Genomic DNA, 23,822 nt, shown 5'->3' with positions numbered 1-23,822 from the left:
TTTCAAATGTTGTCAAGCAGACACCCAAGGCGGTAAAGCCTCACCACTTAATCAGAACCGCGGCGCAGGTGAAACTTTAAACTTTCGTTTTCAGCTCGCTTCGGCGCTTCCGAAGTAGCCGACGCGGCCTCTGTGTCCACGTGATCACTCATGCCATGTCACACCGACGGTGGCGTCAGCTTTTCCAGTGGTGGAGCTCGCCCCCAATATGTAAGCAGCGTGTGTGCGTTTCACAGAGAGCCGCCAGAATTGACGTCCTTGTGAATATCCCTATTCCAGGATCGAGTCCTTGGGCGTGGTGGTGGTTCTTTTTTCACCATGCTTCTGGTATCGGTCACACTCAACGTCGTACGTTACATTCAGCCATTCAAGAGTCCATAACAGGTACTGATGTAAAAGCTTATTAGCGTCGTCTCGCCAGCGTCATGGATGTGTAGTTTCATGGCTCACTGAACCTACCGAGATCCGGGATGGTAAGGCCATGCCCATGCAATCAAGACGCACGATTTATGAGGGGCCTTGGTCACACGCGTCGAAAGCAGGCCAGGCAGAGCACGTAACTAAAACGTAACCTTGCCCCCGACCAAGCAACTGCGCACGCGTCGACTCTTTTACTTCACGCTGCGCTGTGCATTAACAGGGTGTGCACACGCGAGTAGTAGTCACCCGCCACCACACGCTACACGCTGCTTGTGTCGATCGTGCGTATCGTACTGAACACAACACAACATGCTCGACAGAGGCCTTGGAGGTCGATGACGATAAACATTCAAAACTAATTACGTTGTCCCGTACGCATGCAGTCACCGTCAGTGCACTATCGGCGTAGCAGGAAATGCTATCTAAGCCGCAGAAGACCGGTCATATGGCGCGGTTTAATCTTCCTCACAAGATTATCTGATAAATAGCACTGACGTTTCTGTCTCTTGCTTCTGTTTTCACCTTTCTAGCAGTAAATATGTCCTCTAACTCTGGGCCAAGCAACAAAACCTCAGATGGAGAGCGGGCGGAGGAATTTAAAAGTGGGAGTACTTCCTCTGGACTCCAGACCACGACAAAAGAATAGATACGAGCACTTGTCGTTCACACGTGGTCTCCTCCTCAAGCACTGACCCTTACATAACTTCCATGATCTGATGAGGCGTCAACGTGTACGCTGCGAGAGATCTCCCGGCACCTTTGTTGCGCATCACTTTTATTTGATCGACTGTGTATACTTATGCCGTGTGCTCATTTTTATTGTGACCATTACCACTGCTCTCACCCTTGTGAGTAGCCCGACAGCTACTTGGTGTTCAAGATAACCTAGCGGCTGAAGACCAAGCTTCTCCGTCCTACCACTCTGCCTTTCTCACATTAAAGAAAAATCTTAATTTCTTTATCATCCGGCATTTGGCGAGATTCTTCCACCTCTTTTTTTATCGGGAGCTTTTATTTCCCGACACGAGTCTTTGTCAGGTGTATTTGGATGCTCGAGACGAAACTGACCGCCTCTGAAGGCGCTCGGCGTCGCATGCGGTGTCTAGCACACGCTGAACCGTCGGAAGCTTGCGCTGGCCAGCACTCGAAAGCTCAGTGGTGAACGCTTCCGAGAGTCTCGTTCACCCGGGACGTCGTGACCTAGGCTGACGTGACTACAAAGTCGTACAGGCGCAGTGGTTAACAGATGATCCTGCTCGTGGATGATCCTAACAACGTATCCTGGTCAGAGCACATCCTCGAGCTCGCTCCTGGTACCTCCAAGTCCTCGGCTTCATCAGACGATCCCTCACTCTTCCTGTCCCTTTCATTCGACAGCTGGCCTACGAAACGTTTATCCGCACCAGACTTGAGCATGCATCCTCATCTGGAGCCCCCATCAAGCTTAGTTAGTCAACGCGTTAGAAGTAATTCAGAGCCGAGCCTCACGGTTTATCACTTCTAAATATGACAGAAATAATATTACCAATATCAAATCATCCTTTAGTCTTCCATCTTTAGCAGTACGCCACAGGATAACTAGTCTCTCTTAATTTTCCACAAAATATACTTTAATTTTCCGGATATTCATGGTGTTATCCTGCTGCCTACTAATCGTACTTCCCGCCGCCTTTTTAATTCTTTTGGGTTACAACTCCACGGATCTACCAAATCCTTTAATCATTCTTTTCTAACATGCACTATTGAAGACTGGAACAAACTTCTTGAATCTATTGTCAGGGAACGAGATCCCTCAAAATCCAAAGATATTCTTACAGCCCTTTTTTATCACCTAAATGTTTTGCTGTGCTTTTTGTCTTTCCCTCGGGAAGGAAGGGACAGCTTTATAGAAACACCAGTCAATGAACGTCAGGAGAGAAATTTCGCCCCCGTCGCCCCTTAACAATATCTTTCCTGTGTGCGGTTCTTGTTATAGTAAGTCTTTTCATTCTGACTTTTTTTTTCTTGCTCATTGTTGTCATATCACGCACTGTAATGTTACCTGCTGCCACCCCTCCTTTATGTAATGTCCCATGGAGGGTCTTTGAGGGAAAATAAATTATGATGATGACCTTTATATTCGGAATTTCGACCTCTTTTGTTCTTGGGTACTCCATTACATTATTCATTTTATTTCACTGACCTCCGTTCAACTCTGGATTGTTAGGAATGGCCGTACGGGGGTGGCGACATGCCAGCTTTCAGCCCGCTGCGCGTGTTCCAACCCCCCCAGACGAGGCGCCTTCTGAGAACTACGGATGACAGGCGGCCACGTGGCGCGCGGTCAGCTCTGGAATGTGGTGCGCCGCCGCGCCACCCGGGACGGCGCAAAGTTCTGCGAGGGCCTCGGTCGACGACACCGCGGGCTATGCTGTACCGAGAGTTCTACAAAGCCCTCGAACGCGTTAGCCTTTGTGTGTGTAGGCTCGAACGTGTTAGCCTTTGTGTGTGTGGGCTGTACTGCGGGGCGGCGGCAAGTTTACCATGATTGGACGCACATTCCCGACCATTCGTGCTCCGTCCACGCCGAACGATGACGTCGAACTATGACGTCAAGCGGAGGCTTATAAGCAGCGTTTGCCGACTGCTAGAGCGTGCTCGTGCTCGTGTCGTGCTCATCGTAAGGAGCTGAGTGCTCGATGTTATGCCAAAATGTAGTAGTGAGCTGTGTGCTCGAATGCTGTTTTGCTGAATGTTAATCTTGCGGGCTCCATATGGGAGTCGCGCTAGACTGCCAATGTATCTTGTCTTAAAATATGTTAATCCTGTAAATAAATCCTGTTAACCGAGTTCCTCATCTACGACCTCCGACTCCTTCAAATGGTGGCAGCGGCGAGGTAGTCCGACGACTCCTACATCTGCTTGACAGCCGTAGGATCGTCCGACAACCCCGACAGGATGTCCCTGTCCGACGACACTAAGTGTGCCAAAACGGCGCACCTTGTTACAACCAGCCTGTAGGGGTACTGCTCTGCAAACCAATCTCAGCCCGCTGCAGTTGTTTCGATCGACCCGCGGGGATGACGTCCTTCAGAGAACCGGCGACGACGACAGCGCTAACCGACCATGCACTTCCTTCGGAGAACTGGAGACCACGGCAGCGTTAATCCACCATGCGCCTCCTTCGGAGAGTCGGCGACGGCAGCAGGGCTGGCCATGTTTGGTGGACCGTGTATTGTTGGTTGTTGATTTGGCGTGGCCTTCATGGTCTATTTGCAGCAATAGAGCTTTTCTAACAAAGGGTGTTTTTCATCATACCTTGCTGGTGAAGCAGCGCACTGACACGGACACAAAGACACACAAGACGACACTTGCTTCATTTCCATTGCAACGGGCCCATTTATATGTAGCAGCGAGTGTCGTCTTTTGTGTCTTCTCTGTGTCTGTGTCAGTGCGCTGCTTCGCCAGCAAGGTATGATGATCAATCACCAACTAGCCCAAATTTCCACATTACTAAAGGGTGTTTAACGGTGCGTTTCCTCGGGCCCCAGGATTCGTCACAGTCTGCTGACACTCGTGGCGACTACCGGAGAAGTCAGCTCTGGAATGAAGAGGCGCCGGCTGGGGTCAATCCTGACAACCTGGCTACGACGATCCGCTCAACTCGGTGGGTTCCAGGAATCCAAAGTGCGTATGTGAGCCGTCCCCCTCAAAAGCGGGTCAACTACGCCCCAACGACTGTGGACGGTCCGATTGGACGAAGGTTGGACAGCAGCTTTCTCTCCCCTGGGGATCTAGGGAGGACAGAGTGTTTATAGAGCTGTGTGCTTCGTGCTTCGAGCTTGGTGCTCGTAACTGTGCGCTTCGTGGTGTGAGCTTCGTGCGCCATTTGGGAGTGATGCTAGACTGTTGAAATGTGTCTCATGTTTCAACGTAAATACTGCAAATAAATCCTGTACTCATAATTCCTGACAAAGAGCCAAGTCCTCCCTACAACCCCGAGTACAACTCTAATAACCTATAGGTAACCTATAGCCCATGCTTAGCCGGCACGGGGTATAGGTTGGGATTCGAAGCAGAAGATGCTTGAGTACACTGTCACTGAGCACACTGTCAGCCCTGACAAGTATGATGGCGACTGTTCAAACTAGTAATAACTGCTTGTTCTGACTTTCTTCATGATAGTAGCTTATTCGGATGTCGCTTCACTGCAGGCATTTTCTGTTTCTGAATGCCTGGAAGTACCTATTCTTGTTGCAGCAGCTGGAACCCGGCTTATCGGCCTGACAGTATAGTGGCTTGAAAGGCTAAAGCCGATAGCCCGCGAAGCCTGTAGAAACTGGAGAGGTTTGTGATTTCGGTACATAGTCTGCAGGGGAAAAAACGCAGAAAGAGCGGTCGGTGAACCATGGCAGAACATAAATAGTATAAGCGCACTTCCCGATCAGCTGCCTCGTAATAAGTGCATACTTCAAATAATCGCACACAGAACGTTTAAAGGGCATTGACTGGCCACCGGTAACAATGAACGCTTTCCTGCCTGGATGTTAGTTCAGGCGAGAGTTATCGTAACTACAAAACTCCTGGCCCTGATGCAATTACGCTGTAGTCCTTAAGGACGTTCGTCATGAAAAAGCAACTTCAAACCAAGGAAACAAAGCAGCTGAAAGTTGAAACACGTTACTTACTGGAGGATGGACCACAGACTCAATGAGAAATACATTTCGTGATTGCTGAAGCAGGGTGGAACAGGACCTTGGAGTGGGGGGTATGACATATTGTCGATAAAGGCTACTTAGGGCCGCTATGAAGGTCACATTGATAGGATATATGTAGCGCCAATTGATTCGTTCTCGATCTTAATTACGAAACTTTTCTTTCAGGCGGTTGCTGTTATGGCACTCGTTAAGTATATTAATACATGGCGCGCAATCGTGTTAACAGCCATGAGCAGTGTGTTTTCTGTGTGCCTGTTTCAGAGAACAGCGAAAGTATAGTCGCACACTTTTTCATACAAAACTCGCCTAACTCTTCCTTTTACGCATTAATAAAATGGCCATATTTGACTTTAACAACTCACCAGAGTAATTAAGAATCATGTAAAGATTCGCTGGGCAGTGTCCTAACACGGATTTATAACGTTGACACCATACAGCAAGATGTTTCTTCCTTGTAAAATGCAATGTTTCTCATAGCTAAGTACTGAGGAAATTTTAAATGTTTAACGGAGCACCATACACAACTTCGCGTGTTGAATTTGCAGACGTTCTTTTTAAGCAAAATTTATGGAAAGACACGGCGCATATATGCATTGCAAAAATAAGTATAGACCCTTTTCGATGCCACATAGCGTGCGATATCCAAGCCGCGAATTTTCTCGACTGACGCGGTTTTGAAGAAGAAACTGCGGTTCAGGCATAACGGCAGAGAGAAGCCGATAATATCCTTCAATAAGCACGACTCCGGCCACCAATACCCCACGCATGCAAGAAGGGAACGAGCGCGCCTGGCAGCCGAGCGAGCCGGAGCGAGCGGAGCCCTGGCCGTGACGTCGCTCGCGAGAGGGCGTCACTCCAACTTCTCGCCGCTAATGGGGCAACGACAACACCAGAAGCTACAGAATAAAAAGCTTGTGAAACATTCGAGTGGCAGTTTATTTTACGAGTCATTGCGTAGTTGAAACTCGCCCGAACCTACACCCTATTCAATTTCTATTGACCTCCTCGCCTAATACTTTTTAGGCTTTTTTTGCTTTCTTTTGTTAGCGAAACAACGCACAACGTTGAAACAATTAACGGCAAGAGCTCGCACGCGCACCTGACCAACTTTCCTATGCATAGCACAACGCTACCCGCTATTCCGGTGAAGTCATCAAGTAGTGCCGTCGATCCCCTTGAAATTCATGACCAAGAAAAGAAGTGGACGAGGGACTGGGGTGGGGTACGATGCAGTAGTCGGGGTGTTTCGTGTCGTCACAACTCGGAGCGCGCAGGCCTGTTTTACAAGGTCTTGTGCCAACGCAACGCTCCGAGTTAGCTGGTAATTGTTCTCGAGTGGCACAAGCAATTCGCCACCAGCATCGACCCGATAAAACTCAACAAAAACAATCTGTTCGTGACTGCTCCTGAAAATGGAACCGCGCAGGCGATGCGGTGATAGTGCCCGACGACGATGATAACCCTAACGGGCGGTTCTCTTTCAGCAGAGGCTGTTGTAAGCGGCACACGATCGCGACAAGGTGCGGTATACAGAGTTCATTTGCAGCGACGCGGAAGATAAGAGAACAATTCTTTGGGGCCTGTTTGCACAGATAAATATGTAACGCAATGTAAAGGACGCTGATGCAAGAAGATGAACAAAACACGTTGCGAGCACATTTCTTCATAAGTACGGGTGTACGCGCACCTGCATGTCTTGCCTTTCGCTGATGTTTATTTCGGGTTGTATAACGTGAGGCTAAGCGGAAGAAGAGTCCAGGAGGGCGGCATCCGTGTCGAGGACGGGTCACCGCGATATACAAGGTCGTAAAGCCAGCGTTGCAAGGCACAAACTGGGAGCCATAAAGCGTGTGCGTTGCGAGCCTTCCTTGGGTTTGGTCGTCGAGCTGTAAAACGGCGCGGCCGATTTTCTCGAGATTGAACGCGTGACTTGCGGTCACACGCAGCGCGGCCCGGCCAGGCGCGCGGTAGCTGCGACGTCGCCGTGTATCTTTCGAAACTCCTGACAGGCTGGTATACAGTCGCGAGTATTGATAGGAAACGCGGTGTCGAAACGCTAGCGGGTCACATGGGGTCGCCGTGGGAAGTGGCAGTCGTTGCGGGCGGGGCAGCCGATGTGGCCGGATGACCGTGGCCGTCGGAAAGTGAAGATGTGCGCGATTGTCTGTAAACTGGCGCCATCCATACGACATACCATGGTTCGGATAGAATGCATATGGGACAGGGGGAATTCGTGGGCATGGGTCACACAACCCGTAGACGCCACCGAAGGCCGTGCTGTGGCGAAAAGTGACTGTGTGTGTGCGTGTGGAAGGGGAATAACTGCAACGCGCTTAGTATTTTTCGCACGCGTAACTTTATGGTTCCTTGACTGGTGGCTTGTAAAAGGCTCGCTTTCAGGAGTTTAGCTCGCTCCTGAACAAATTTTTCCCGGTGAAATTGCGACAAATTTCACCGGGACAACCTCACGCATAAATATGACGTTAAATGCGAGGTGCGCAAGAAACTGGACGAAAAAAGCAGACACGACGCCAGCGTTGGTGTCGTGTCTGCTCATTTCGTCCTGGTCCTTGTATGCTGCATATACAGGGTGTTTCAGCGAACGCTTTCAAAAACATTTAAAAGTTGCCTGTGACAGATATCACAATTCTAGTTCATGGGCTGGTCTACTCGAGGCGACGGACAATACTTGCACAAAAGAAATGAGATGCAAAATCGCCTAATTAACAAAAAAATCACTAATTCAGTATTTAGCTAACTAAATTGTGACCCATGTTGCAATTTACACATTATTGCCGTAGAGTTCGAAAGGCGGATCCACTTAGAACGAAATTTTAATATGACACCAGTTTCGGGATATACATTCCCGAAATTTGCGGAGAAATGCTTTGGTGTTCCAGTTAATTTGTTAACAAAGCGTCGTTTCATTCCCTGAAGCACATAACTGGAACGCAAATACATTTTTCTCAAAGTTCGGGAATTTATATCTCTAAACTGGTGTCACCCTGAGAATTCGTTTCAAGTGGATCCGCCTTGTGAAGTCCACTGCTAGAATTTGTGAATTGCAATATGGGCCATAAGATAATTAGCTAAAATGTTAATTAGTTTATTATTGTTAATAAGCCGATTTTTCATTTCATTTTTTTTTTTCAAGTAGTGCCCGCCGCTTCGAGTAGGCCAGCTCATAAACTAGAATTGAGCTATCTGCCACAGGCAACGTCTAAAAATGTTGAAAAAGTTCGCTAAAACACCCTGTATATTACGTGTTACCAACTGGCTCATGACCTATACCTAAATACAAATTTCGCCACCAATTCTGCCCGCTGGTACCAATGAATCAGAAGGTGAACGCACTTTTTTGGGTAGGTGTATACAAATAATATATAGCTGAATAGCTGCAATATCTAATTTCCTGAGAAAACTATAGACATCCCTTTGAGTACGCTATGAAAGCTCCACATTACGTTATAATTAAGGAAGTGACGCAGTCATGAAAGCCTATAGAGGCTCAGTTGCTTCCACAATTTGTATCGCCGAGTCTATCAATGTGTACGTCTCCTCTGGGTCGTTGCAGAAAAGTCTAGCTCTTGCCTGCATTCCGCTCCTAATTTTCATCCGGCGCTCGCTTGGCTGCACACTCACAAGGACCAGCCGTTGCCCGCTCCTGGCTACAGAAAAGAGCTTTTCCAACTCGGTAGAACCCCGCGCGGGAGAGGGGGAGCTACACATACGGCACAGCGGCACAGCGCGCGAGCTCCCGAGGACAGCGTTGCGAAGCAGGCAACACACACAAAGACAAACGAGGGTGTCGACCGCCTGTGTTGCGCGATCTCTTCTCGGTGCCTGGGCGCGCCAGATGCCCAAGAACAGACCGGGCCCACATCGCTCACTGCCTCCATTCTGCTGGGTGATCAGCAGGCGCATAGAGCGAAAGGATCGCCGGCCTCTTTGAGAGTTGAGGAAGACGTAGTGCCACGAGCATGCCCCCGATGTCTATCCATGTATGCGCAGCTTCCTTTATTTTTGAACAGCGGTTCGTTGAAACGAAACACATCGCATGTACAACGTGCAGGTCTCCTTAATTGCAGATTGCGACATGCCCATATTTTCGGATCCTTGCGCGATTGCACTTATTTGTGCGCGAATGGTAAATTAAGACTTAACGGCTTCCATGTTGACAATTTCTGTGGTGTACCATGCACTATTGAAGACTGGAACAAACTTCCCGAGTCTATTGTCAGGGAACGAAATCCTTCAAAATCCAAAGATATTCTTACAGCCCTTTTTATCACCTAAATGTTTTGCTGTGCTTTTTTTGTCTTTCCCTCGGGAACGAAGGGTCAGCTTTATAGAAACACCAGTCAATGAAAGTCAGGAGAGAAATTTCGCCCCCGTCGCCCCTTAACAATATCTTTTCTGTATGCGGTTCTTGTTATAGTACGTCTTTTCATTCTGACTTTTCGGTGGACACAGCGATGTGTCCACCGAATTATTATCGACGTAGCTATCGTGTCGCCTAGTACCCGAGTTACAACAGCGCCGATATGCCAACGTCACACGCACCTGTTGTAGCCGTCAATCGCTGACGACGAGCTGAGCTGCTTCGGCATGGCGTCATTCCTTTATTTCTTGTTCGGCAGCTGCCTGGATCTTCCGAGGGGACGCCATTCACAGCAAGGACCTCTTGCTGTCTCCTTTATACAAGTCTGATGCCTCTTTCTGATTGGTTTCAAGTTCAGCGTGCCTTGTTCAACTTGTCATCGAGACGCAACTGCACTCGCTACAGCACCGTGTTGATAATTTCGTCGCGTTTAAACTGCTTGCTACTATGCTCATGTGTCATAAATCGCACGAGTAAACTAAGAATAAGTACAGCGCGCAATCATTACACATACCCGACAGTCGACCTGGGCTGACTAGATGTTCATGAGAGTCGAGCATGCTGAACTAGCGCAGGATGTCAGGTCGACACAAGGCTATATATCTTGTGGCACAATTTTCACGAGATGGGGGAGCGCGGCGTTTTGTCGTCGGTGCGCTCTGCTGACAGCGGTTAGAAAGGGACACCCTGAAACACGGCCGCTCTAGAGGCCTTTGGAATCCACCGGAAAGGCATTCACGTGGGTTAGCACACGACATAGTGGTATCTCTTTTTCGTTGAAGGTCCCTCAATTGCGGAAGGGGACGTGCCTATAGATATCCTTTATGGACCTAATGGGACAATAACTTCATGCGCAGCTCTTCAAGAGCACACAACTTAAGTAAACACAATGATGCCTTATTAATAATTTTAGTTGTTAAAGAAACGATTTTATAGTTTGCAGAGACGGAACTTTACCAGATAAAGTATTTCTTTAACGTTTTATCGGTATCAATTTAAAGAAGCACTGCCGTGAGCTTTGATGCATTGTGCTTACTGAAAACGTGTAAAACGGTACTGAGCCGTACCGCGTGTAAGCAGCGAAAATTTCCTTGATAAGGCGACCTTCCGCGTTAAAGAAAGGGGTTTGCTTATAGAAGTACGTTATATCGTCCCTGTCTCAGTGTGTAAAAGAAAGCTTCGCTTTAAGATACACTACTCTGCCTTCTAACCCTGCCTTCTAGTACGCGCACGATTGCCGGTACTTGCACCACACCGTAAAATAATTGACACCCTAAAAAGTGAAAAAGGGTGTAAATGTGTCTAACTCACACCCTTAGGGTGTGAGTTAGACAGATAACACCCTAAGGGTGTGAGTTATAGACACATTTACACCCTTTTTCACTTTCTAGGGTTTAAATTATTTTACAGTGCAATCGGAAAATGCGTAAGGAACTCCGAAGGATTCATTGGCGACATTTACATGTGCTATGAAGCTCTCACCAATCGGCAACAACCGCTGAAAGAGCAGCTTCCTGTGCCGCACCAGCGTCATGCGTTACCACTGTTAACAACAGTTGCAACGGAGTCCGGCGAGAAATGGGCGCGTTACCACGCGATTGAATGTAAAGGTGCCCAGGGCAGCGCGTTGGTAAAGCGTCTCCAACTTCATCACACCGTTTAAGTCGGCATTATACGCAGAATGTCATTGTGGTCGATTTTTCATAACCGATCGTCCGGGTATGCGCGGCACATGCACCCGCTTGTTTTGCTGTGGCAGAACGCCGGCCTGGCTCTGCCAACGAGGTTACCGAGTGTGGCGGCGTAGACACGACGTCGACTTGGTTTCGTCATCCTTGCAGCCAAATGCACTCCACGTCTCTGGCAGCCCTCGTGGATGGATGGATGGATGGATGCTATGAGCGTTCCCTTTGGAACGGGGCGGTGGGTTGCGCCACGAAGCTCTTGCTATTATACTGCCTAATGTCCTACCTATAGGTTAAACAATAAAAAAGGAAGGAAAAAACACTGTGAGCTCCTACAACCAAATTTTCTGATCTCCTATTGCGAACTGTGCTTTTGTATGTCTCCGTTTTATGTCGTTTCCCTACTTTTCTTCCACCAATCCTCCTATCGCCTCTTACGTGAGCCGCGCATGCGCCGTCTAGCGGAACAGCACGACAACGGCGGCCACGGCGGCGCAGACGGCGTTTTTGCGCCTCGAGCGTCCGTCGCAATAAAACGACGAAGGTAAGTGGACGTGCCGTCACCTTAGCTCAGTCGGCTCGGTTAAAGTCCCTAGATTTTCTTCTCTTTTCTTAAGTAGCGACAATTGCCTCCGACAATTGGCCGCCATGTTCCTCCTAACCTCCAGAAGCGGCGCGTCCGTGTATATAGCATCCGACCGTCAACGGCTGCTGCTGCGCCGCATGGGTCAAATATAAGTTTCAGGCATGGGGCGAGACAATCAGATGCGAACCCAAAAGCGGCTTAGTACAGTACTGTTGAGGCCGAACGAGAAATTCGTTGCCGATATTGTGAAGCGTACTTGCCGATTGTGTCCGTTCTCATCTTTACGGCGACGCCTGCCGCGTTGTGCTGCGGTGGCGCCGACCGCAGAAAATATTTCGCACAATGAAATGACAAAAAGAAACGCGCACAAAAACATTACATGCTCACTATATAGTGAGTCTTCAGCCCGCCCTCAAGTTTGCTCACAGCAACGTGCAAGTTATTGCGGGAGGCAAAAGCGTTAAGAAGAAAATGGCTGCCAGAATGAGCGCCGCCTAATGAGATTCGTCGGCGATGCTTCAAAGCCTGTCGTTACTGAGAGAGAGACCAAGGAAAGACAGGGAGGTTAACCAGAGATTATCTCCAGTTGGCTACCCTGTTCCGGGGGAGCAAGATATCTGGGGACTTTAGGCTCGGTGGGACCTGCATGCAATAAGGTACACAAGAAAGTGAGCTTATTTCTGCCCACGTTATGCCTTCCCCTGGCGGTATGAGCGTTATGGGAGCGGCCACCATATGCCGTTTCATTCATCAGGTGCAACGCTGTGGAATCTACGCAAGAAGTTTGGTCAGCAAAAGTTATCACTCCGCGCGTTCCTTCTATGCTTCGCGGTGCGTCAGCGGAGTTTACTCGCGCGAGCATGCACGTGAGGCTGCCGCGATGGGCTTAAACAACACACACACACACGCACGCACGCACACACACACGCGCACACACACACACGCGCACACACACGCGCGCACATACTTTCACCGGTGACAGATGTCAAAAATATATAAGCTGGAAGATTGACGCCTTAGCATAACTGCAAAAATATATTATCTCATAGTGTAGGATGCGTAACCCGATTTCAACACAATGAAAAACAAAACAACTAAAAGCAAGTTGACCTGAAACAACGCATTAGCAGTCGTATAATTACATATTTTGCTTGTTTTTTCTAAGTATTAAATCTTTTTTCGTTCAGAAATGAGCCTATATAAAAAAATTACCGACGATTACGTTACTTCCTAATGCGAAATTTGAGCGCAGCAAATAAGCTGTTTCACCTTTTCGATAGATTGAGGCAAAGAAATCGAGCAACACATGTATGCGCTATCACAGAATTTTTTTTTATTTTTCACACGTATTCCTTTAACAAAGACTCCACTAACAGTTCTTGACAGTCATGAAGGAAGCTTTGTGGTCGGAGAAATAGACTGATATATGTTCGACTTGGTACACCAATGCTTGATTCTCAAAGACGAGATCTATACAAGTGCCTCGCGAGGTTGTCACAGCCGTGGGACGCGTTACGAGCGAGAGGAACGGGATGTTCTCCCGCATAAGTGTTAGGAAATTGCTGTTTGTCTTTATGTCAACATTAAAGTCCCCCACTACTAACATCGGTGTGGATCGATGGACGGTTAATGCAAGTTGCAGGAAGTGCACGACGTCTTTCGTGAGTGCGGTAGCAGACTCACGAAAGCGGTATCAGTCGGTCGCTGCTAGCGCTGGGGGGATGAAAGGGGGGCGGAGCTGGTTACGATGCCGACGATAACGCCGACGACGACGCGAAACCCAGGAACGGACGCCAAAGAGCCATTTGTGTAGCCAGCCCTCCTCCACAGTCTCTCCTCCTCCCTTCCATCATCCTCCCTCGCCCGGAGAGCCGACAGCGCGCATGCGCGGCGGCGGAGCAGCAGATTCGTCGGCGAGCTGGTTACGAGGCCGACGACAACGCCGACGACGACGACGCGAAACCCAGGAACGGACGCCAAAGAGCTGCGCTCTAAAAATATTCTCACAGAAAAATCGGTCAAGATCCACCCCACTATTTCCAAGCGCGAACGCAGCCACCGGGAAGTGACGTTTCTTCATCACGCCTCAGTGTAACGCCACCTAGAACAAGAACAGGTCTTACGATCTGAAAAAAAAAATAAAAAATCAAGGCCCCTAATTCTCAAGAAAGATGGTTGAACACCACGCTATCCAGACGAACTGTATATATCTGCATTGCATTATGCGTGCCACGCAATGCAATTCCCGGCCATCACCATGGGTAGGCAGCGGTTGCAGCGCACGGCAGAAGAAGAGGCTGCCGTGCGCGAACGTAAGCGCGAGCGCGATCGTGCCCGTGAGGCCGATCCCGTGTATCGGCAACGACATACAGAAGCTATGTGGGAGACGCTTGTGCAGTCGAGATGCCTACTGGTCTTGTGATCGTCAGCGTGTGCATGCATCAAACCGAACACACCTCCTTGTGACACGGAAACGTTCATGGCAGAAGCGATGAAGACCTTGAAGCCACGTAGTGCGCCGATGCTCGTGTGCGGTGACTTTAACATCGATGTGGCGAAAGAGCACGGCAAATGGATCGAGAGTTTCGTGCTAGATTGCTACTCGTTGAAACTGAAGACGTTGCAGAGACCCACGACGCAACACCGTTCCTGTATTTTTGATCTCACGTTTGCAAGCAGTCTGTGCGATGTCAGAGCCTCTGACCGTCTACCACAGCGATCACAAGGCAATACTGTGCAAGGGTAGAGTCGTCCGTGAGAGTGTGAGTGTGTGCGTGTAATCAACGGCTACATGATCTAATGTAAAGGCTATGCAACCTAACGAAATGTGTCTTCATTCAACTTCAACGTTAAAGAAATACAATCCTAAACAAGCAATCAAATCACACATGCATAGCATCGGGTCGCTCATCATTTCTTAGGTTCATTGCGTGGTCATTGGCTTTGGACTTTAATTCAGTTTCCATTGGGGGAAGGCTTTCCGTTCAACCATCTTTCTTTAAGAAAGGGGCTTTGATTTGTTTTTTTATATATTTCGCTCATTTATTTTTTGGAGTGTTAGGTTAGCCGAGCAATCTTTATAAATTATTGTTAATCCTTTTCAGTTTCTAAGTCTTTTCGCTAAGATACAAGTAGCTAACGAATAATTGTGTTTTTTCCTCAAGTATTGTTACTTTGTACTGCGCTTTGTTAGTACGAGATGATGGTTGGTACTATGGGGGAACCCGCGCATGCGTTGTACTGAGTGCGAGCGCTCTTACGCGTTGGAAGAAACGTTGTTCGAGTCAGTACGCGAAGCGAACGGTGCAGCTTTTATCTGTAGGATGTGTGTGCTATGGTCGTGGCTAGACCGCCTAGAGTAGGAGAAGGAGCTAAGCGGGCTAGAAAGCTAGAAAAGGAACTCAAGAGCGAACAGGAGCAGAGGAAGGAAGTTGAAGAAAAGGTAGCCAACGTAGAAATGAAGCCGAGGGCCACCATTCCGCAAAGCAATGGTGAACGCTTCGATGCGAGCACCGCGAACGGCGCTGGCTCCGAAGCGAGAACATCTAAGCCGAAACCACCAGGCCGGAAAGCAGTGGCGGATACGTAAGTGGTGGCAGAGTCCTCCATGTAAAAAACATGGAAGGACTCTGGTGGTGGTCACGAAAGGGCTGCCACTGGCGTGCCAGAGAGAGTGACTGAAGAGGAAGCGGCGCTATTTTCTGCAGGGAGCACGACTCAGCGCCTTGGGGAAGGGGACATAAAGAAAGAAAGAGCAGAGAGATAAGGTCGAGGCGATTGCAGAGCCCGGTACCGTTAGGTACCACTCTGGCAGAAGAAACTGGCTTAGTAGGAGGTATGAACGCGCGCATGGATGATTTAGACGGATACACCGATTACAACGGTGCTATAGCGTTCGATCTGTGTGACGAAAAGGACCTTATAGCAGTTGACAGGGAGAATAAGTGTCGTGGTCAGGTAACATGGCAATGCGGAAACTGGATTTCGAAGCCGGGTAACCGTGGGACCGTAACTGGGACTGTAATTTTGCGCACTCGTCTTGTTCTGTAGATAGGCGCGCCCAGAACGTATGTCCTTTTGTTCCCTTTAGCCATAGAAACAAACCATACGCAGGCTATGTCCATCAATGCGTTTTGGGGGATCTGTACGGCCAGCATATGCTGTTGTCAGTGCGTGGATAATAACGGGAAATCTGAACGGTACCACGCAAGTGACCTAATCTTCAAGAAGACAGTCATGCCCTTTACGAATGATCAGAATGCTAAAAATGATCCTGGCTCTGGGGGCGGCACACGCCGACAAGAGGAAGGCAGCCAAGCTATTCCTTATGTGGCATTGTGAAGGACGCCCTAGACCGTCAACAATACTTAGAACGTACGAATTCCTTTGCGAGACGTACTTTCACAAGAAAGCAACACAGGACTGCGACGTAAGTTCAAGAACGGAAAACGAATGTTTTCGCATTCTTTGCTGCTAACCCTCGCGGTAATGTGCGCGACGCCAGTGCGGAGGCCGGGACCTCAAGGTCATCAGTGTTTGAAACGATCATCATCATTTAAAAATAAAATCATATGCACCTGTACCATGTACATCTTCATTAAAAACATGAAGACCGAGATTTTAAAACAGTCTTAACTTTGCCAATTGAATTCTCACGAAATGTGAAGAAGAACCGGACTTTCTCACTCGCGTCTTTGGACGGATGAGGCTAATTTCTCCAGAAACGCACAAATTAATGTTCACAACGCGCACTACTGGAGTGTTAGGAATCCCCACTGGCTGACACAACCACGACATCTATACCAGTGGTCGTTTAATCTGCGGTGCGGTACTTTTTATGGTAACATCTTCGGACCCATCTTTTTTTGACAACGCACTGACGACGCAACAATACATCAACGACATCCTCGAGGGCCCCGTGAACGACGTCCGTTGCAACGTTCCGCTTGCGCACCTTCGGGACATCTCGTTTCAACACGATGGTGCTTCTGCGCATAGTAATAGTCAGTCTCGAGCGTGGCTCGACAAGCTATTTCCTGGACAGTGGATTGGCCAGCAACGGACCTGTACCCTGGCCTGCAAGGTCGTCGGACATTACACCGCGGGACGTCTTGTGGGGCTACGCGAAAGATTGCGTGCATAGTAGCGAAACTACCACACCGGACGCCTTTAAGGCAAAAATAAGCAGTCTGCCGCGAGATTCCAACGTCGTTGGTCAAAGCTGCACCAGTACAAGTGTTGGAAAGAAGCAAGTACTGTATTTCTTCAGACGGTGATCTGTTTGAGCACGTGCTATAAGTGGCAGTGGAATATAACCGCTCAGAGCTGGTGTAAAACGTGACTGTTTAACGCACCTTCATGATGTCACCCTAACGTTACATAAAAAAAGCTTGCGACAAAGATAGAAATAGGAAAAAAACTGCTTTGTTCTGCCTCTTCTCCGGAGTTAAAAAAACAGAAAGGGTAAATGGCTAAACCAGTTACACCTTTGGATGTTTCTTTGTGGGCGGCTGATGAGACGTCTTAGGTGCTTTTGGTCTATTTTTTATTGAAGTAAACTTTTGAGTAGCTCTTTTCTGTTCTTCAGAGAGCTGCCTTGTATTTTTTTTTTTCGTGCTCTTTTGCGCAGTTCTTTTTTTTAAAAGCATTGGTTGAATTTCTTTTGTAGCTTTGTTTCATGATACACGAAGGTTAAGGCTATCCCGCGTGCCTCATGATCCAGAACAACATTCTCGACTCCGTAGATGCTGACGATTATCGCACCACGCTAGTTAGGTCGCGAAACCTCTCGAGCCGTCCTACATGACGAAGCGTTGTACGATGCGGCGATGAACGAATGCAGCCGTACTTCTTTCAAAGGTTGCTTGGAGGCGCTTGAGTAGCGGCACGCGAGCGCGCTTCTATTTCATATTTCGCGGGCTTTTGTTTTTTTCTTGGAAAAAACAACCAGGCACAGTTCAGCGCGATATAAATGCTTGATTCGGAGGCTATTTAAGAAGCTCTGCAATTTTGTAATTCACATGTTTGCGATTCAAGGAATAATTTTGAAAATCAATAATTAAAAGCAAATAATACTTCGTGATAAAAATATCCAGCTGCAAGTACACACAACTGCCGCTAGTATGCCGTTGGTACTATTTCTCTAGAGCTATTTTTTTTTTTAAATCTTGGTCCAAGTTTACTGGGACTGCAAGCCATAAAGTTGGAACTGTCGAAGTGGGTGGAGAAAAGTGATGTACTGGGGGAACTGCAGAATGGGTTCAGGCCAGACAGACGTTTACAGGGTAATATGTCTGCCCTAACCTAGTGCATAGAGATTTCAGTAGTTCAGAATAGATCTTTATCGATAGCATTTCTAGATAATTAAGGAGCCTATGACAACGCAGACAGGGAATTAATCTGGGATATTCTTAAGCGCGAAGGGATAGAGGACTATTTCGTGGAGCTGCTGAGGGAGATACATATATAGACAACTGAGTACAAGTTGTATGGGAAGATCGAAAAGGCAACGAAGTGGCGAAAATTGGCACGCAAAATCCCCTCATTTCTTTCTTTTTTTGGTGCCAGACCGCAGCAAGCTGCATGCTTTGAGCGACTATATATATTTTTTTCTCGGGCGCTGGCAGAAGACGCACTCAGGCAGTTATTGATGGATGTGGAATGTTAAAAGCAGTTACGTGAAAGTAAAGCGGCAGTTGCCGAGATTTAGACGAGCTAGTCCACCTAGGCTGCCCCACAAAGAACCATGGCGGTAGCGGCGTTCGCATGCCCCAACGTAACGTTGGCATACCCTCTCATGCACTGTTACGCCTATAGCGACGGGCGCTGGCTCTATGTGAAACTGAGGCGGCAGTTTCGTGACCAGAAGAAACACTGAAGGGCTTGGAAGGACTCTGGTACCATTTTAATAATAATAATATTTGGGGTTTTACGTGCCAAAACCACTTTTTGATTATGAGGCACGCCGTAGTGGAGGACTCCGGAAATTTCGACCACCTGGGGTTCTTTAACGTGCACCTAAATCTAAGCACACGGGTGTTTTCGCATTTCGCCCCCATCGAAATGCGGCCGCCGTGGCCGGGATTCGATCCCGCGACCTCGTGCTCAGCAGCCCAACACCATAGCCACTGAGCAACCACGGCGGGTCTGGTACCATTTTTCGGTTACGCCGCCGCCGACAACGCCGAATTTTCGCGTAATGGGGCCCAGCTGCCTATAGCTTATGAATGCTTTCGCATTTCGCATTAATAAGCTGGGCAGTCCGAAAATTTCGACGAAAGAACACCAGGACGAATGCGCGGACTGGGCAATGGTGCGGGCAACGTGTGTCCTGTTCCTTCGTCAAGGGTGCGCAGCCTTTTGAATTATACCTTCAGGTGTGAAGTGCAGCCCGCGAAGCTAAAAAAACCCCCGTTCAGCCGCAACCTTTTTTGCAAGACGGCCAATAACATGTTAAATATTCGTTACATAGACTTCCAATATGATGCGCTATTTGAAGCTGGAACAATGCGTACTGTTAATGCAAATGCATTATATATGTCTCATGAGGCAGGAAATTTAACGTGATCAAGCAATGGTACCGAAAATGGCCAACTGCTGAAAGAGTAAGAACACGTGAGAAAATGCTCGGACTAATGTTCAAATGAACGCGGCTGAGCCGGTCCTTCGATTCATGAACTAACTCCTCGCGGGCAAATTAACGCGTTGAAACGCTTGGCGTGTTTTGATTTGCGATTAAAAAGGCGCAGTTAGAACACAGGCGAGAGCTTGCGCGGACAAGGAACGCACGGAAAGAAACACTTCACCAAAGGGACTATAATGCTTTCGTATTCTCACACGTAAGCGCTCAGTCTTAACTGTCTCTGCCGGATTTTAATCGTTCTGATAAGCATTAACAAAATTCTGCAGGATAACTCACCCTGGGATACTGCGAAGGAGCGAAGCTGTCCCGTGGCATTGTGCCCGCCCATTTTCTGCGCATCTTCTCGTCTTGAGGAAATCTGAAGACACGCACCTTGCACTTAAAATCGTAATTTCCACTGCACTGAGGGACACAGCACTTGTTCGGCATGACGAATTCAACGACCCACCATCGCTACAGCACGCACCATGACTCCACAATTTCTCAAACACAGCACACTGAGGGGACCGACGTACCGTGCACATGCCGTGCACGTGTGGCGGCAAGAAACTAATTGACGAGCCCGGAGTACTGCCGCACTACTTGCCCTCCGCCGTAAGATGTAGTGCGCTTTGAATACAACGTCTTCCCGCTAGGTGCTTATATTCTATTCATATATACTGCTGTCATACTGACACGTGTACTTATTTATCTTTTTCGGGTGACCGCTTTTCACCGTCTAAGAAATGTTATCGCTCAGCGCGGGATGCGCCCGCATGTATCGGAAGCTTGTGCAATGTACCGGAGCTTGTGCAATCTGATTGCATGTGCGACGCGAATTGTGTAGAACTTTCTAGAAGACACGCGGGCATCGGCGATTACTCTGGGACCTTCGATGACTCACGTATAAAAGCCGACGCGCTTGACCGGCGTGATGATTTTCGACGACCGCCGACCGTGCTCGCCGTTATCGCTGTGCTTTGAGTGTAACTTGCTTTTGTGGGCACAAGTTCGCCCAATAAAAGTTTCGCCATTCACAGATTTGCCGCTGTATTACTCACCGTCACTACTACGCGACAATATCATTAATGCAGCTTTATTCGGACACGTGTTTTTCTTTATTCGGAGAAAGGTAGCGTATTTCTAAATGACGACCAGTGACGTGACTCAAGTTGTATCCACCCGCGCTTGAGTGGCACCCAGACGCAACCTTCACAAGCGCGCCGCCGCCTACAGTTGGTGACGTCAGCACTCTGAATGCGAAGAGCCCTACGGCCTTGAGACTCTAGAGAATACAAGGTGTTGCTTAGTGCCTGCTGTGCCTTGAGATGATCACCACTCGACGTACTAGCATTCGATTCCACTAGTTGTGGAAGTGCTATTAACGCTATAGCTTTAAGGGCCCCGTGTCGCAGAAAATCCGATGTCGGCGTCGTATAGCCGGCGTCGACGTCCTGTGAGCGAAAATTGCCGAGTATACGCATATGTCACGCCTTGCTCTGTGGCATGCAGTATATGCGGGTTATATTGCTACGCCACTCTATCCCTAAAGTTGCTCATACCTTGTCTTACATTCTTTACAGTTATTCCTCGGAATTTTGAGAATGACAGCCCACAAACAAATGTCAACAAACAAAACAGCAGCGCATGCGTTTTACGTTAAATCTTCTCAGATTTAAGTATTAAAAGTGCGAAACAATAACAGAAACCTGAAAATAATGAATTTTTTTGGCGCGCCTGTGCACTATCTCCGGGATTCTGCTTGTTTATGGATTGTATTAAGGTTGCGCATTGGTATTTTAACGCTTGTGTTCATGATCGCGCTTCTCATAACAATGCATTCATTTAACGTGAAAATGTAAACATGCACAGAAATAAATACTGTGGTGAACAAGAATTACATTATGTGCATCGCATAGAAATTGCTCTTGGCAATATGGCGGTGTTCTCGTGCAATTCTCCGTTGTGCTCGTGAAAACGACGTTGGCAGCACAAGGAGGCGTACATGACAATGACGATGCTAAGCATTGCACATGGCACATGCCCGCAATCGAGGATGCGCCGTGAAGTGAACTACATTTCATACAATGACATTGCGTCAATGCTCTTAAACATGAATACAAATAAATCGTGTGGCCCAGATGAACTTCCAGGTGTGTTCCAGACATGTCGCATGTTTCTCAAGGGGCACGTGACTGCGGCTAGCCTCGCGATAATCCCCAGATCCTTCAACCACCATCATCGCCTACTCTGGTGCCCGGGCCACGCGGGGGTACAGGGGAACGAAAAGGCTAACGCGTTAGCTCGAGAGTTGACTAACCGAGCGACGGCGTCCTCTTCTAACCCCACCCACCCGCACTACCCCTCACAAAATTCCACCAATTTAAATGCCAAAGACATCCTTGCTCATCAGCGTGGAGTCCGAAGAAAATACCCGCCGCCTCACCCACAACTTAACGGGGAAGAGGCCGCCGATTGGCGTAAAATACAGACCGGGGTGTTCCCCCATTTAAAATTGCTGAACGCCATGTATCCCACTCGTTATAGGGCCAACTGTCCTTGGTGCGGTGGCATACCTACCCTAATGCACATAACCTGGGAGTGCACTAAGCACCCTCATAGGCCAAACACCAGTAGGACAATGGAGCAGTGGGAGGCACAGCTCGCCCGCTCGGACCTGGCAGGACAAAAGTCCTTAATTAGCCAGGTCAGGCAGGCGGCAGAGGCCAGTGGAGCCCTGGACTGAGAGGCTCCGACCACCCCTCCTTCAAATCTTTATAATTACAATAAAGTTTCTCTCTCTCTCTCCAGGTGTGTTTCTTGAGCGTTATGCCGAGGTTATTGCTAGTTTTCTTTTTTATTCTGTTTAGAGCTTCCTTGTATTCCGCTAAAGTACCGAACGACTGGACGATAGCTCGAGTTGTACTAATCTTTAAAAACGGCCAATCCCTTGTCGGTAGAAAATTATCTCCCAATATCATCAACTTGGTCATGCTACAAACTAATTGAGCATATAACCGCCAAACATATCCCCAGAATTTTAGAAAGAAATACTATGTTAACAGATTGTCAGCATAGCTTTAGGAAAGGCTATTAAACAACGACACAACTGTTAACTGTACGTAATACATTCGCAAAAAGCATAGATAGTAACGGTCAAGTTGACGCTTTTTTTTAGAATTTAGTAAGGCGTTCCACAGAGTAGTTCATAATAAAACGATTCAAAAACTTAGAGATAATAATATTCCTAACGTTATAGTTTCTTGGATAGCAGCTTATCTTTCGGATCAGGTGCAGTTTATCTCAATTGAAAGTAACAACTCCAGCTGTCTTCCTGTAACATTCGGTGTCCAGAGTAGCTCCCTGGGGCCATTGCCGTTTCTACTCTACATAAACGACATTGCCATCGTTGTTACACCAGGTACACAAATTAGATCGTTTGCGGACGGCTGCGTTTTATTTTGGAAAATATCTTCAGTGCATGACCAGACTGGATTTGATCTAAGCTTACACAATATGCAATAATGGTGTAATAGGTCGAGCATGGCCTTGAACAAAGACAAAACAGTCTGCCTTCAATTCGAATTGCTCATCACTTTAATACTATATTTTTTCACAGTGTCTTCTCGAATTCCAGTGATTCTTCACGTAACTACACATCGTACCAACCACTTGATGTAAATTTTATATCATATGCGGGTATACTCTCTATGGTGTTGAACCTAAAATCCAAACGTTCAAGTGGGCCCGACAACATTCCTAACTTGTTTCTCCGTAGATATACTGTAACCTTATCAAACTTCCTTGTTATAATATTCCGAGCTTCATTATTGTCGTCTGAATTACCGATCAAGTAATTGGAATACAGCCCTAATTGCACCAATTCATAAAAAGGGAAACCGTCTACTTGTTGAAAATTACCGTCCTACTTCTTTAACGTCACCATGCTGCAAACTCATCGAACATATCATAGCAAGAATCACAGCCAAATATCTAAAAAAGCATTCCATTTTAACTAACTTTTAGCACTAATTCAGAAGAGGGTATTCGACTGTCACACAGCTGGTCACTGTAGTTCATTCCTTTGCATCAACCCTTGACAAGAACGGACAGACAGACATAATTTTCCTTGACTTCCGTAAGGAATTCGGCACGGACCCGCATGATACATTAATTCTAAAATTTGAAAATGCCGGAATCACTCAGATGTTTATCTCTTGGGTTTCTGCTTATTTATCTAACCGGAAACAGTTCGTTGAGATAAATGGCGGAAAATCAGGCAGCCTTCCGGTCACGTCGGGTGTTCCCCAGGGCAGGGTCATCGGTCCTCTTGTTTTTGTTCTACATATCAATGATATTGTTTCTATCCATGACCAAGCTCGTTTATCTTGTAGTTTAAATGATATTCTTGCGTGGTGAAACTGCTGGGGAG

General features: G+C 47.7%; 1 protein-coding gene across 2 annotated transcripts in view; it reads right to left on the bottom strand.

Annotated features, from left to right (window-relative positions):
- LOC139060764 (acid sphingomyelinase-like phosphodiesterase 3b) overlaps window positions 1-20,016 on the bottom strand; it is a 94,124-nt gene extending 74,108 nt beyond the window's left edge. Inside the window, exons 1-2 of one of the 2 annotated variants that reach the window (XM_070539878.1) lie at window positions 19,860-20,016; window positions 19,688-19,769 (exon numbers count right to left, since the gene is read on the bottom strand). In XM_070539878.1, the coding sequence (XP_070395979.1) occupies window positions 19,688-19,769; window positions 19,860-19,880 (103 nt within the window). In that variant the 5' untranslated portion in view covers window positions 19,881-20,016. The remainder of the gene's footprint in view (window positions 1-19,687; window positions 19,770-19,859) is intronic. The other variant, XM_070539877.1, reaches the window with a different exon arrangement.
- Between the last annotated feature and the right edge of the window lie 3,806 nt (window positions 20,017-23,822).

The sequence above is a fragment of the Dermacentor albipictus genome, chromosome 6 (genome assembly GCF_038994185.2).
Source record: "Dermacentor albipictus isolate Rhodes 1998 colony chromosome 6, USDA_Dalb.pri_finalv2, whole genome shotgun sequence".
In the NCBI taxonomy this organism is placed as follows: domain Eukaryota; kingdom Metazoa; phylum Arthropoda; class Arachnida; order Ixodida; family Ixodidae; genus Dermacentor; species Dermacentor albipictus.
This window is presented reverse-complemented; position numbering and strand designations above follow the sequence as displayed.